Consider the following 13,316-nt stretch of genomic DNA (forward strand, 5'->3'; position numbering starts at 1 on the left):
TTTGTTAAAAATAGGGTTGTACATCAATTTACCATCCATTGTCTTATCCCTTAATACCCCTGCAGTGTAAGTAAACATTATACAAGGGTGTAATTTTTTTTATTTCTACTAACTTATCAATGCCATAGGTATATCAATCTCAACATGGGTAAACCTGAATTTTACACAACATTTTCTTAATAAAACATTTGGAAGAATTACATTTTTTCGTTTGTGAATTATTAATACGCCCCCTTCCATTACAGAAAAATATCCTTTCAGAGCTCTCCAATTTGCAGGGTTGGAGGGGACATTGGACTGCAAATTATAATGGTCCCCATAGTTGGAAAATACCTTGAGAATTTTCTTGAATCTGTTTGGTTGAGAAAAAAAGTGGATTTTAATTTTTTTCCACCAATGATTTATTCTACAGAAGGAGCATATTTTAAAATCGTTTTTGGGGGTGCACATAAATTTATTTTTAAATTTTTTTATCACTTGCGAAAAAAGCCTTTAACTAAACGTTTTCTATGAAATTTGGTTTTAAAAATAATTTGCTCAACTTAAACATTTTTGAATCTTAAATAATGGTAACAAAGGAAATATAGATTTTTATTTGATGTTAAGTCTCATCAAAATCAAGCAATATATATATTTAAATGTTTTAAGTATCATTTACCTTAAAAAACTAAGAGGAATTTGTAAAACTGTAAGACAGATAGTTGAATCAATAGAATTACTTAATAGTTTTTTTTAATATTAATACAAATACTATCTACCTTAAAGAATTAAGAGGCATTTGTGTGGGAATATGGCATAGGGTTTAAGCAATAGAGTTACATGGTAGATATAGGTTTTCAGTATTAATACAAATATTATTTACCTTAAAGAACTAAGAGGCATTTGTGTAGGTATATGGCAGAGAGTTGAATCAATAGAGTTACAAGTTTCAGTTGCACAGTTCTTGTCTGCCCGCAAAGTTCTAGATGAATAAAAATAATAATTCAATAAAACATATTAAAAATATTATGACACTAATTGATTTTATTATATTATTGAAATATGTTTAGAAGAAGGAAGACAACATCCAAGAGTAACTGAAGAAAAGCATGGATAGACAGACGGTCACAGTAAGTTATAGAGTAGATGTTCAGTAGTTTCAGGGAGATAAAAGAGAGAGGAGGATAGGATAGATAATAGAAAAACAGAAAACATGGCCGACGGACTGAAGATCAAAGTCAGTTGTATACTGGATGCTACAGGGGTATTTCAACAATAAAAATTAAAAGTCAGTCTTAAATTGAAGCCGAGAAAATCACATATCCCCATATAGAGTATTTATAGAGTAGCTTTACTAGATACTTAGAAGTAATTTTTAACTCGATTGGGTTAGATTTTACTCGGTAGCAAGGTGGCTTTTGTCAACACAAAATAAATGTATAATCTTACCCTGTGCTGAATGAAGTTAGTTGGCTGGTCTCGCTAGAACCATCCTGGTCACTTGTAGAGGTTGACAGGTTATTCTGGAATTTGCTAGGTGCTGCGGTATATCTGTTACTAGACACTGTGTACCTGAATATTAATTTATGTAAATTCATAGGTATTTATATGACTACCGCAAAATAAAGAAAAGGTTTTGATTTTAAAAATGTTCGAAATTATTTGTCAAAAATCCGTGAATTGATGAGGTAAAATTCATGAAGTCGAAATAGCTTATTACCTATAACACAATAAGAAAAATCCCTGAAAATTTTTTTTTTTAAGGATAGCCCTTTAAAGGCTGTTTATTTGGTGGTTTGTAATTTAGATTTGTTTAACGTTTATCAAATGTTGTATGCTTGTTATTCAGCCTTATTTATTTTTATTTGTCTTGATTTTGTGAGAAAAAAAAACCTAACCTGGCATGACCATTAGATCCATGAAAAGATGTTTCTAGACCAGCTAGTGCGTGATTCTCATGACTCTCTATTAAAATAAATAAATAGTAAGTATTGCATCAAACACCTTTTTCATATCTTAAAATCGAATTATGTTATTATTGAGTATCTTACTGTAATATTGTAAAAAAAAACAATTTCATTATAGTTAAATTAAACCATAATGAATAAATACTTCTATCCCAAAGAGTTTAACCCCCGACTAGCGCCTCTAACTATGACCAGACTAATTATGACACAAACATCTTTTTTGAGGTTTTTGAATAATTTATCCAGTTCAACCCCATATCTTGTCTATGGACTACCCAAAAAAATCCCACTATTTACTTTCTATTCATGATTTTACTTCAATCTAACCTAAGAAGCATCACATTTTCGTTTTATAGTTTTTTTTATTACAAGAGGAGAAAAGAGATTAGTGTTTATGGAGGTTTACTGGAAAAATACTGGATGTTATGAATGATTTTTTTGTTTACCTAGAAGAGGTTTCTCCACAAAAATATTTTCATGATTCACATAATTTATGTTCACCATCCTAAATATAAAAAATATTTTTTTTTTCTTTTAAATTATTAATTTTCCATTTTGTTTCTTGAAGTTAGGATAGCAAAGCTACTCTGTAATTCAGGTTAAATAAGTCTGTGTGTCTGATGTTGGAAGCTATTTAAGCTAGATTATTTTATATTTCTATTAAATTTACCAACCACTAAACCGAATAAGTTACCTATTTTAATAAAACTTCACATAGGTCTCAGAAATATTTCAGACTATTTTAATTGAAAACTAAAGTATTTTTTTGGTGGTTTAAGTCTTAACTAGATGCTAGCAAAGAATATTGTTTACTTAACTGCTATATGAGGTTTATGTCTATCTGTCGGTCTAAATCTATTTCAAATAATATTTTTGTTGCTTATGGATGTAAATACTTGAATAAACATAAATAAGATTAATTGCAATACTAAAAGATAAACAGACATATAACGATCCACTACCCAATCTTTCCCGATTTTGTATAATTTTTGATGGAACACGACTCCAGTGACGTCATATTTTTCTTTCCCGATAAGGGAAGGGGGGAAGAAAAAAAGAGATGGGAGAAAAGGGGGTTTTCCCCATCTCTTTTGAAGAGATTTTCTTCCCCCCTTCCCTTTTTCGGAAAGAAAAATATGACGTCACTGGAGTCGTTTTCCATCAAAAATTATACAAAATCGGGAAAGATTGGGTTGTGTCACATATTACCCTATTTATAGAGTAGATAAACTACTTATAAATTAACTTACCATTTTTTTAATATTGAGATAAGTGCAAAGATGGAAATAAATGTGATTCCAGCCCCAAGAACACTCAGAAGCACAATAGTAAGTGTACTAGTCTCTTCAGAATTACTTTCTCTGTCCTTAAAATAAAGGATAATTTTATTTTCTTATCAATAGAGCATTTTCAAATAATATGAAAACATTAGATGTGATAAATTAGAAAAATTGTCTATATTAATATATTTTTGCAGATTATAAGACAACAAATTTTAATGCTAATTTTTTTGTTTTTATAAGGTTGAAACAACAGATGAATTACTCTAAATAGTCAACAAGAGATAATAATTCCTCAAAAAATGAAAAGAAATTTCTAGCAGAAGAATATCTTTTTTATATTTAGTCACTGTAATACTTATCATTTCCCGATAGACAGCTTCAACCTAGAAAATTAATGTAATTCTTACTTATGATATGAATGAAAAGAAAAAACAAAAACTACCGTTTTGATGTACACTTGATGTAACACTTTCTAATTCTTTTTTTTTATAAGTAAAAATGCCTATAAAACATATATTAAGTAATAATTGACTTAAAATGCATATTTTGATAAATTTTAATTGCTATTTTTTTGTTTAGTTCCTGATGATGAGGGCAGTTTTGCCCTCGAAACGTTGAATAAATTTAAAAATTTGATGCCTTGAGTTTTTCTGTCTGAGGATTTTACATGTTGGGTCCGTTAACCATTCGTCTTACTACACTTTCTAACGATCACTGATTGGGGATCTTTTTATTCAATATTTATTGTTAAAACATAGGTATAAACATGATCTTTTTTCCTGTCTTTATAAAATATAAAAAATTGCGATAAAAATTTTACCTTAACCCAAACTGTGTTTATTGGTTTATTTATGTGTTGTGAAGGTCTACAGCTAATTGTCACAGGACTCCAAGTACCACTCTCCTAAAAAGCAAAAATATAAAGGATCTCTGTTTTTTGTTTAATGTAATGTTAAATTTGTTATTAAGTATTGATATTAGCTTTCCTGAAATATTTTACATTTTAAATTAGATAATGACATCTTTAGGTATACTTCGGTTTTATTTTTTGAAGAAGGAAATTTTGCTTAGTCTAACATTTTTATTCCATTAACCGAAGCTCTTTATAGTACTGACGTCATACATTACAAATGACCAATGATAAGAAAATACAAAGACTAAACTACCAATGGCATGCCAGAACACATTTAAATTGGCCAATGAAGGGCCAGTATGATGTCATTTTTTATTGGCACTATAAAAATCTTCTATATAAGAATTTCATTATTCTATTGCCTATGTAAGTATGTATGTAAAGTGAAAGGATGCAGTGTTGTAGAAAACAATTTTCATATATCAAAAGTTATGTGTCATCATGCACTATATGTGTCTTTTTACAGGGTGGCCTCCAATAATCTATTAATCTTATAAGTTTTATGGTTTAATAAATCATATATATGAGTGGTATTATAATCAATTATTACACTCTTCCCTCAGCCCCAGTTTCCATCCTAATAACCCCTTAAAATTGTTTTGACAAATACCTAGATGCCCTAACGTACAGAAAAATCCAAATTTTATGATTATATTTTATTTAAATGTTCTATCCTATAAAGGTCATTAAACACTTTTTTGGTCCACCCTGTGAATATGTGTAAACAAAGTTTACTAACTTTCACTGTTCTGCACAACCTCATAATTACAACACATACTTTTTTTATAAACTTACACACTATTTTAGCTAACTTTTTCGTAATTTTCTTATTTATTGGCAGATTTATCAATAACAATAAATATCAGTTTAGGAAAAGTTTTAAAATCAAATCATATTTTATAAATAAGCCCTATACTTTCCTTTTTAGTTTTTATAAGAAAGAATAAAAACTTAATGGGAGATTTTTTTATACACTGTCAATTACTTTTTGTAGAACAAAACTCCCAAACAATCCTATTCCGTTGACCTTTAAGAGGATTCACTGTAAAGCAGTGCAATATCGCTCCAGCAGTGGTAAGCAGAATCTTAAGCTATAAACACATCCTGTTAATTTTACATAAGGATAACGACATCATAATAAATAATCTACAAAAATCTAGAAGTTGGAAAGTTAAACTCGGTACTTGCTTACATGTGGTAGACTGGAGCACCGAAACCCCCCCCCCCCCCCCCGCTTAGTTTTGCCAAAAATTAAAAATAAGGGGGGGGTAGTTTTTAATGTCTGGAAAACGGCAAGGAGGAAAAGTGCTCAGCAAGGCAAAGACTTAACCCCCCCCTTAATTTTGAAGAAAATCAAAAATAAGGGGGGGGTAGTTTTTTCACTGTGCAACACGCCAGAAAGTTGAGTGAGGTAAATCAAGAAAATCTAGTATACCAGAGGAGAAACCTTATTACAGGGATATTCATGTTTTGGGGCATAATTTCCTTATTTATTGACTGATTTTAGTAAAAGGTTTTAATTTTGCGCAAAATTAAAACCTTTTACTAAAATCAGTCAATAAATAAGGAAATTATGCCCCAAAACATGAATATCCCTGTAATAAGGTTTCCCCTCTGGTATACTGGATTTACTTGATTTACCTCACTCAACTTTCTGGCGTGTTGTACAGTAAAAAAACTACCCCCCCCTTATTTTTGATTTTCTTCAAAATTAAGGGGGGGGGTTAAAAACTACCCCCCCCCCCCTTATTTTTGATTTTTGTCAAAACTAAGCGGGGGGTTAAAAAACTACCCCCCCCTTATTTTTGATTTTTGTCAAAACTGAGCGGGGGGGGGGGTTTTCGGTGCTCCGGTCTTCACATGTAAGCAAGCACCTTAAACTCTTCATAGTGCCTATAAAAAATGACGCCATACAATACAAATGACCAATGATAGGCCAATACTCAGACTGAATACAGTCAGTCCTGTATACATTTTGATTGGCAAATGGTAAGCCAGTATGACGTCATTTTTTATAGGCAATATGTAAACACGACCAATTATTGTAGCCGCGCTACTAGAAATACATATTACCTGGCAGACGCTTTGTTTGACTGTAGCAGGCATGTTATCCATGGTGTAACCAGGCAGGCACGAGTACACAGCTACAGACTTCCATTGAGAGGACCCGTTGATCAGCGCGACAGCTGAGCTGGGCAACATGGGCGGCTCACCGCAGGAGATGGGCCGGCACATTGGCGTCGTGCCCGTCCATGTTCCTGTACAAAGAATATATGTCCTGTCAACTAAAGTAGGAGAATTTCTGACTGACTGACTGCAAGTTTTTATGCAGAAAAAGATAAATCTAATTTTTCTTTTTTATTGCAGCTAAAAGTTGGCATTAAAGACCGAACTTGTATGTTTGATAGTAAAAATAAAATGACGAAGCCTTAACAAAACGAAATATCTGATCTACTATCCTTGTTACGCTCGTCTGCAGCCTAATTACTATGAATTGATAAAATAAATAATTATCCAACCTGAAGCATCACAAACTCTTGTTGAGTTTCCCCACAGAATATATCCTAAACCACAAAATAATAATGAATAAAGTTTTTTGAAAAAATATGTTCTTATAAATTTTTTTTTGCTTATTTGATTAATTCAAACCCCAAAGTTAGACAAAAATAGATCATACAAATAATCATCCTACTACTTATTTCATAGGACGATTGGATTTTTAATTATCCCTGCTACCACAAACAGATGTACAGACATACCCTAATCATAGAGTAGATGTGCTGTTACTAACCTGGATTGCAGTGATATTTAGCCCGGCTGCCATAAACATAATTTCCACGAAAATTAGAAACTTCTATGAAACCATCCTTAGCTGAGGTCGGGTGATCACAACTAACTTCTAAAATTGAAAATTAAAAGTTTTTAAAGACAATTCTGTTATGGGGGTGGGGTACATTTTTTGTCAAGTCTTCCATTCCGTTTAGAAAGGTACAAGATTTTAGACGTATTATGTTACATTCAAGAATCTCAAAGATTTCAATACATAGAAGCATTACATCTTTAAGATTAGAAAAACTAAGATTTATAAACCTTCTTTGTCCTAAGGCCTTAAAATAAAGTATATGAAGTGGGTACAGTTTTGATCTCTACATAATGAAGTAATGGTTCCAGGACAAACGCAGAAGTCCCAAACGTCGGAGTGGACATACGCAGGAGTGTTAAAATATTAATTTAATTAAGTATTTCTATACAGATTAGGTTAGGTTAAGATATGAATGTACAAATAAGCCCCCCCGCAGGGGTTAGGCATTTAAAAACCTATAAGATGGTCTAAAATAGGTTAGGTTAGGTTTAGTTTTTTTCTCCTGCGTTTGTCCACTCCGACGTTTGGGACTCCTGCGATGTAGGTACATGTCCTGTCCAGCCATCCTTTGTACAGTTAGTAGTTGGGGTAACCAGTGTGCTTGTATTTACCTGTGCATGTAGGCACATGTCCAGTCCAGCCATCCTTTGTACAGTTAATAGTTGGGGTAACCAGTGTACTTGTGTTTACCTGTGCATGTAGGCACATGTCCTGTCCAGCCATCCATTGTACAGTTAATAGTTGGGGTAACTAGTGTACTTGTGTTTACCTGTGAATGTAGGTACATGTCCTGTCCAGCCATCCATTGTACAGTTAATAGTTGGGGTAACTAGTGTACTTGTGTTTACCTGTGCATGTAGGCACATGTCCAATCTAGCCATCCTTTGTACAGTTAATAGCTGGGGTAACTAGTGTACTTGTGTTTACCTGTGCATGTAGGCACATGTCCAATCCAGCCATCCTTTGTACAGTTAATAGCTGGGGTAACTAGTGTACTTGTGTTTACCTGTGCATGTAGGTACATGTCCTGTCCAGCCATCCTTTGTACAGTTAATAGCTGGGGTAACTAGTGTACTTGTGTTTACCTGTGCATGTAGGTACATGTCCTGTCCAGCCATCGTTTGTACAGTTAATAGTTGGGGTAACTAGTGTACTTGTGTTTACCTGTGCATGTAGGTACATGTCCTGTCCAGCCATCGTTTGTACAGTTAATAGTTGGGGTAACTAGTGTACTTGTGTTTACCTGTGCATGTAGGTACATGTCCTGTCCAGCCCTCCTTTGTACAGTTAATAGTTAGGGTAACCAGTGTACTTGTGTTTACCTGTGCATGTAGGCACATGTCCAGTCCAGCCATCCTTTGTACAGTTAATAGTTGGGGTAACCAGTGTGCTTGTTGTAAACCCAGGTGCACATTTATATTCAGCCTAGAATATAAATAATAATAGTTAGTGTAAAAAGTTTTTGAGGATTTTCTACAAATTGTATTTTAATGTGTAAGAGGATTTTTAAAAATTGCGGACCACAGAAGTTTTTTTTAGACCATGAAGATCTGGACATCATGGAACATTACTGTGACTCTCACAACTAGAAAAGGAAGAAGAAAAAAAGGGGAGCGTTCAATCCCTTTCTCTTAATTCAAATAACTTCACAGATACTTAACGTTTAGTTAAATAAAAAATTTTAAATATTATATGACACATAATAAACAAAATTCTGAATATTCTTGTATTCATAACAGAATGAATTAAGTCACTATCATTTTTATATATTTTTATATTAGTTTATTAAATGCGATTATAAAGTCAAACTGACAATAATTAAACAAATATCATACACAGAATTTTATAAAATAAAAATAAAGATCAAAGGACAAACAAAGCTTTTTCTAATTAAGAGATAGATCAATCAAATAGCAAATGAACTATCTTTGTGCCCAAGAAAACTCATTAATTTTAAATACATGTATGTATGTATAAATCTTTAAGACTACTAGTAAGTATTCCCCTACTAAAGTCTTTTATTTATCTTTCCTAATTATAATTTCTATCCCTTCCTCTATACATTAGAGTGAAACAATAGAGGGGGAAGGGGTTAAATGACTGTATATTCCACGCCGAGGACCCTGTGCCGAATTTTAATTGGGTCTATGAAAGTCAACCAATCGTGAATAGAATATTAACACAGCAAAGTCGCCACAATAGAGCAGAGAGCAATTTGCTAGCAGACGAAATAGGTCCCCAACACCCCCTGGTTATACATCTATACCTATAGATATATTCTCTTTATTATTAATTATCTTTTACATATCACTCATAAAAAACTTATTTGATTGTTTTAAAAGTAGCGTAGCTACTCTATGATTTGAATGTTGGTCTGTCTGTTCGTTGGCTGTTATTTAAGATAGGCGTTGATTACTCTAACTACGACCTAATATCTTCTACTCTATAACTCAACATGTATGTTTGTCTGTCGCTCTTTATGTTTTATGTGTGAATACCTGTTTTGAACTCAAGCTAAGCATTTCTGTATGGAGAGGTAATTCTGGAGACCCACACTCTGGATTATCTAAAACATGGACGATATAGGAATTAAGTAGTAATAAATTTTATTATGCTATGTTCTTATAAATATTCCTTTAGTAAACTATAATCAATAATAGATTCTATGTATTTAAGGCATTATGTTTGGACATTTTTATTCACAGTGACGTATAGATATTCATACATTTCCTAATTATAGAGTAGCTACGCTTATTCCAACTAACCTTCAATTGCAAATATTTCTACTTCACTGAGATCAAAATTTGCACCATTGATTCGGTCATAACGTGACTATAGAATCTAGATATCTATACTTTCCCTAATTATAGAGTAGCTACGCTATTCCAACTAACCTTCAATTGCAAATATTTCTACTTCACAGAGACCAAAATATTCGCTGTCCATTCTGTCATCTCTGTGATCATTCAAACAATTATAAACATTTCATAATTATAATAAACATTTTTTACATTACTGTTGTAACAACTGATTATGATTTTATTTATATTCTTCATATATTGTATACTAGTGGCTGCTCCCCAACTAATAGGGGCTCTATATTCAAGCTTAGAAAATAGCCTACAATCATCTAAAATTTTATATCCTATTTTATAAAGTAGGAAGGTTATTTGTCTGTAGCTTGAGATGTTGAAAACTATTGAACAGATTGAGCTCTCTGTCTGAAGAAAGCTTTACATAGGTCCTGGTATATTTTTAGGCTATTTTTCTCCACATCCCTTCTTCGAATATAGAGAGCCCCTAAATACTAGAGACGCAGCCATAAGTATATAAAAAGATAACACTATGTGAAGCTTTCTTTAACTGAATAATCCAAATTTTTTTTATATATTATTTATATTATCTACCATTGGCGTATCACAGTATCCATATATTAATGTTGATATTTATTTATATCCCGAAAAATATCAAAATAACTCCCCAGTTTTTATATCTCGAAAAATATCAAAATAACTCCTCAGTTTTTGTGTATACCTCATCAAAAGAGTCAAACAGTTGGGAACACGAAAGCAACTTTTTTCGTTTAAAAATACAAGATAAAATTGCTTTTTCATGACAATAACTTTTGTCTTTATATATATTTTTAAATATGTTGATTATCATTATATTGTTTAAATTGATATAGAAGATTATAAGTAAATACGACTTTTCGATGTTGAGATTTTAGAAAAACATCTAACTAAGACAATATTTTATATGCATTTGTTTGTACATTACATGTACTTACATGCCTTTGTATACTAAAGCTCCACATATTTAGGGACTTAAGTTTATAGAATAAAGAGTGTGTTTCGTGACCCCAACTGTTAAAAATGTCTTTTGTGTTTGTTTTCCTTTTGGAAATGGATGTTATGGTCTTGTTTAAAGATGACAAATGAAAAGATTTGCTTTATTTGTCATAAGTTATGATAAATTATATCACAAAAAAATGTAAGAGAGTTGAAAAATAAAACAGAAGTGTATCAAATAGGGATACTCCATAGAGAAAAAAATAAAAGAGAGGAATCGAAGCAACTAGAAGACGAAAATAGGCAGTGGGCCTAGAGGCCTACTCAGCGCGGTTGCCGCGCTAAAATTTATTGCTATTCCACTACTTTTCAAATGGGAGGATTAAAAATTATTTTTAAAAATATTTTTTTACTTTTTACTATTTCCATATTTAGGGCAAGAATATTAGATTAGATATTTTCGTTTTAATGTTTTAATTAAAAATTACATAGAATTTTATTTTTATTTAAAAAAATTTGTTCATGAAAGATGAATCCTTCTATTTCTAAAAAGGGGGAAATTTTTTTCATAATGAACATTCAGCTGATTCTGACCGCCCACGGCTGTTTGCTAAATATTGCTATTCTTTTTATTCACATTATTATTTATGATTGACTTACAAAAAGCCCTGGGCGGCTTTTGATTTTCGTCTGCTTGTAAATTTAGGGATGGGGAAGTAGTATTTTACCATGAAAAAGGGGTGAGTATTCATCCTCTTATCCTTTTTCCTTATGGGATACTCTTTCTAAAGGAAAAATATTCTGCCTTTAATATCCTAATCCACCGTGTCTGTATGTCTGCTTTAATGCTTTCTGTTTTCAGTTTATATTTTAAATAGCTTTGCTACTTTTAGACAAATAGTGCCTTATTTATGCATCTACTTTAAAATTGCCTGTTTGTCTGTTCTTCATTCTGTCATACTCTTCTCTGTTCTAATTTCTCTCTTAAGTAAAATCATGTAAATTAAATACACTGTAAGATAGTTTGCCCCTGTATTTACCATATTTTAAATCACTTCGCTACCATTTAACACAAATATTCTTGTTTCAAAATTGTCCATTTATGGTCCATTGTATGTTTTGTTTGTTCAATATCTTTACAACTGCTGTACATCATATTCTGTCTGACCGCCATTTTGTGATGCTGCTCTCTGTTCGGTTCTCCTTCACGTAAATTAAAATAAACACTCACTCTCTCTATAATTAGGTTATCATTTCAAATATCTTAGACTTAATCGTTATTGGTTAAATTGTCCACGCATGGTCCTTTGTATGTTTTGTTTGTTCCTGATGTATAAAAACTGTCCTCTCTGACCTCCGTTAGAACACAAGAACTCCTTTCTGAAACAACAGAAAACACTTAAAACTCAGGGACAAAGGTTGCGGTATCAAAGTTCATTGATAAATTTTAATGATTAGAATAGCGTTTTGTGGTATATATTGGTTTCTTGAATTAAAGATTAATTTTGACATTAAAAATAGGAAAAAGTTAATTTGACAGCAATAGCTTTTTTAATTATATGTTATTTAGTAGTCATATATTGTTAAGTTAGAAGAGTCAACAATATGCTTCCATCTATAATACTGTACGGTTTTAACGAAGCGTTTAGATGATAAGCAAAAAAATAATTTAACTTATTCCTGTTCATTTACTGCTGCAGTGATACATATATATGTGATAAAGATAACTTAGTAAATACATATGTATAAGTTTATAGACAAGTCAATTCTAATCATAATTTTATACACGCTTTAGAGGACAGACGAGCACTTAATTTGTCTATAAATCATAGTTGAGAAAAAATGTAAATCTAATGATTGGTTGAAGAAATTTGGAACAAACCAATCTAAATTTACCAAAGAACACAAACGTTTTGAGCCAACGAATAAAATAACGTGGTTATAAAACTATGGTTAAAAGTGAAATTTAATGCCTCCCTGCAATTTAGTACAATTTTATATTAATGAGATTCGTTACTTTTTGAAGTTGTCATCCGTGTTTTAGTTTGTATGTTATGAAATGGAATGTCACAAAATCTTCTCAAGTTGTAATCTGCAAAGCACACTAATATAGACAAGAACATTTGTATCACTAAGTAGCGTAGCAAAAAAAGAATATTAATATTAATTAAGTTCGAAGGGGAGAAGACAGTAATTGAAACTAGTACCCAAATTTCTACAACTGCTTTATCTTACTCGATAGTTAAAAAAATTTCAATACTTCTATTGAATTTTGATTGGTTGGTTCCAAACTCGCAGTGTCCAAACTTTTCAACCAATGATTTCATGTTAATCAGTATTTGAAATTTTCATCATATTGTCATTAATTTGTGCCACTGGTTCTATGGTGGTTTTAAGCTATTTTCTAGTGGATACATCATCTTCAAAGAATAGAGAAAAATATGGAGAGGAATAAACCCTACACCTCAAAGAGTGAAGCCCCTAAAGGTTAATGGTGATGCTACAATTTCAATATAATTAGGA

The 13,316-nt window shown here is 31.7% G+C and overlaps 2 protein-coding genes across 3 annotated transcripts in view; one reads left to right on the forward strand and one right to left on the reverse strand.

Annotated features, from left to right (window-relative positions):
* The window catches only part of LOC145322438 (uncharacterized), a 442,211-nt gene that overhangs the window by 69,859 nt on the left and 359,036 nt on the right, over positions 1–13,316 (forward strand). The window lies entirely within an intron of this gene.
* Positions 1–13,316, reverse strand: part of LOC145322435 (uncharacterized) — a 47,620-nt gene that overhangs the window by 6,159 nt on the left and 28,145 nt on the right. For both annotated transcript variants that reach the window (XM_080164425.1, XM_080164424.1), the window contains exons 8-20: positions 12,120–12,173; positions 9,900–9,961; positions 9,504–9,571; positions 8,328–8,430; positions 6,934–7,041; positions 6,662–6,706; positions 6,216–6,400; positions 4,050–4,133; positions 3,197–3,312; positions 2,393–2,451; positions 1,878–1,944; positions 1,429–1,551; positions 863–961 (exon numbers count right to left, since the gene is read on the reverse strand). In XM_080164425.1, coding sequence (XP_080020551.1) covers positions 863–961; positions 1,429–1,551; positions 1,878–1,944; positions 2,393–2,451; positions 3,197–3,312; positions 4,050–4,133; positions 6,216–6,400; positions 6,662–6,706; positions 6,934–7,041; positions 8,328–8,430; positions 9,504–9,571; positions 9,900–9,961; positions 12,120–12,173 — 1,173 coding nt within the window. The remainder of the gene's footprint in view (positions 1–862; positions 962–1,428; positions 1,552–1,877; positions 1,945–2,392; positions 2,452–3,196; positions 3,313–4,049; positions 4,134–6,215; positions 6,401–6,661; positions 6,707–6,933; positions 7,042–8,327; positions 8,431–9,503; positions 9,572–9,899; positions 9,962–12,119; positions 12,174–13,316) is intronic.

This window comes from Acartia tonsa, chromosome 6, assembly GCF_053477335.1.
Source record: "Acartia tonsa isolate MP-2025a chromosome 6, ASM5347733v1, whole genome shotgun sequence".
Taxonomy (NCBI): Eukaryota; Metazoa; Arthropoda; class Copepoda; order Calanoida; family Acartiidae; genus Acartia; species Acartia tonsa.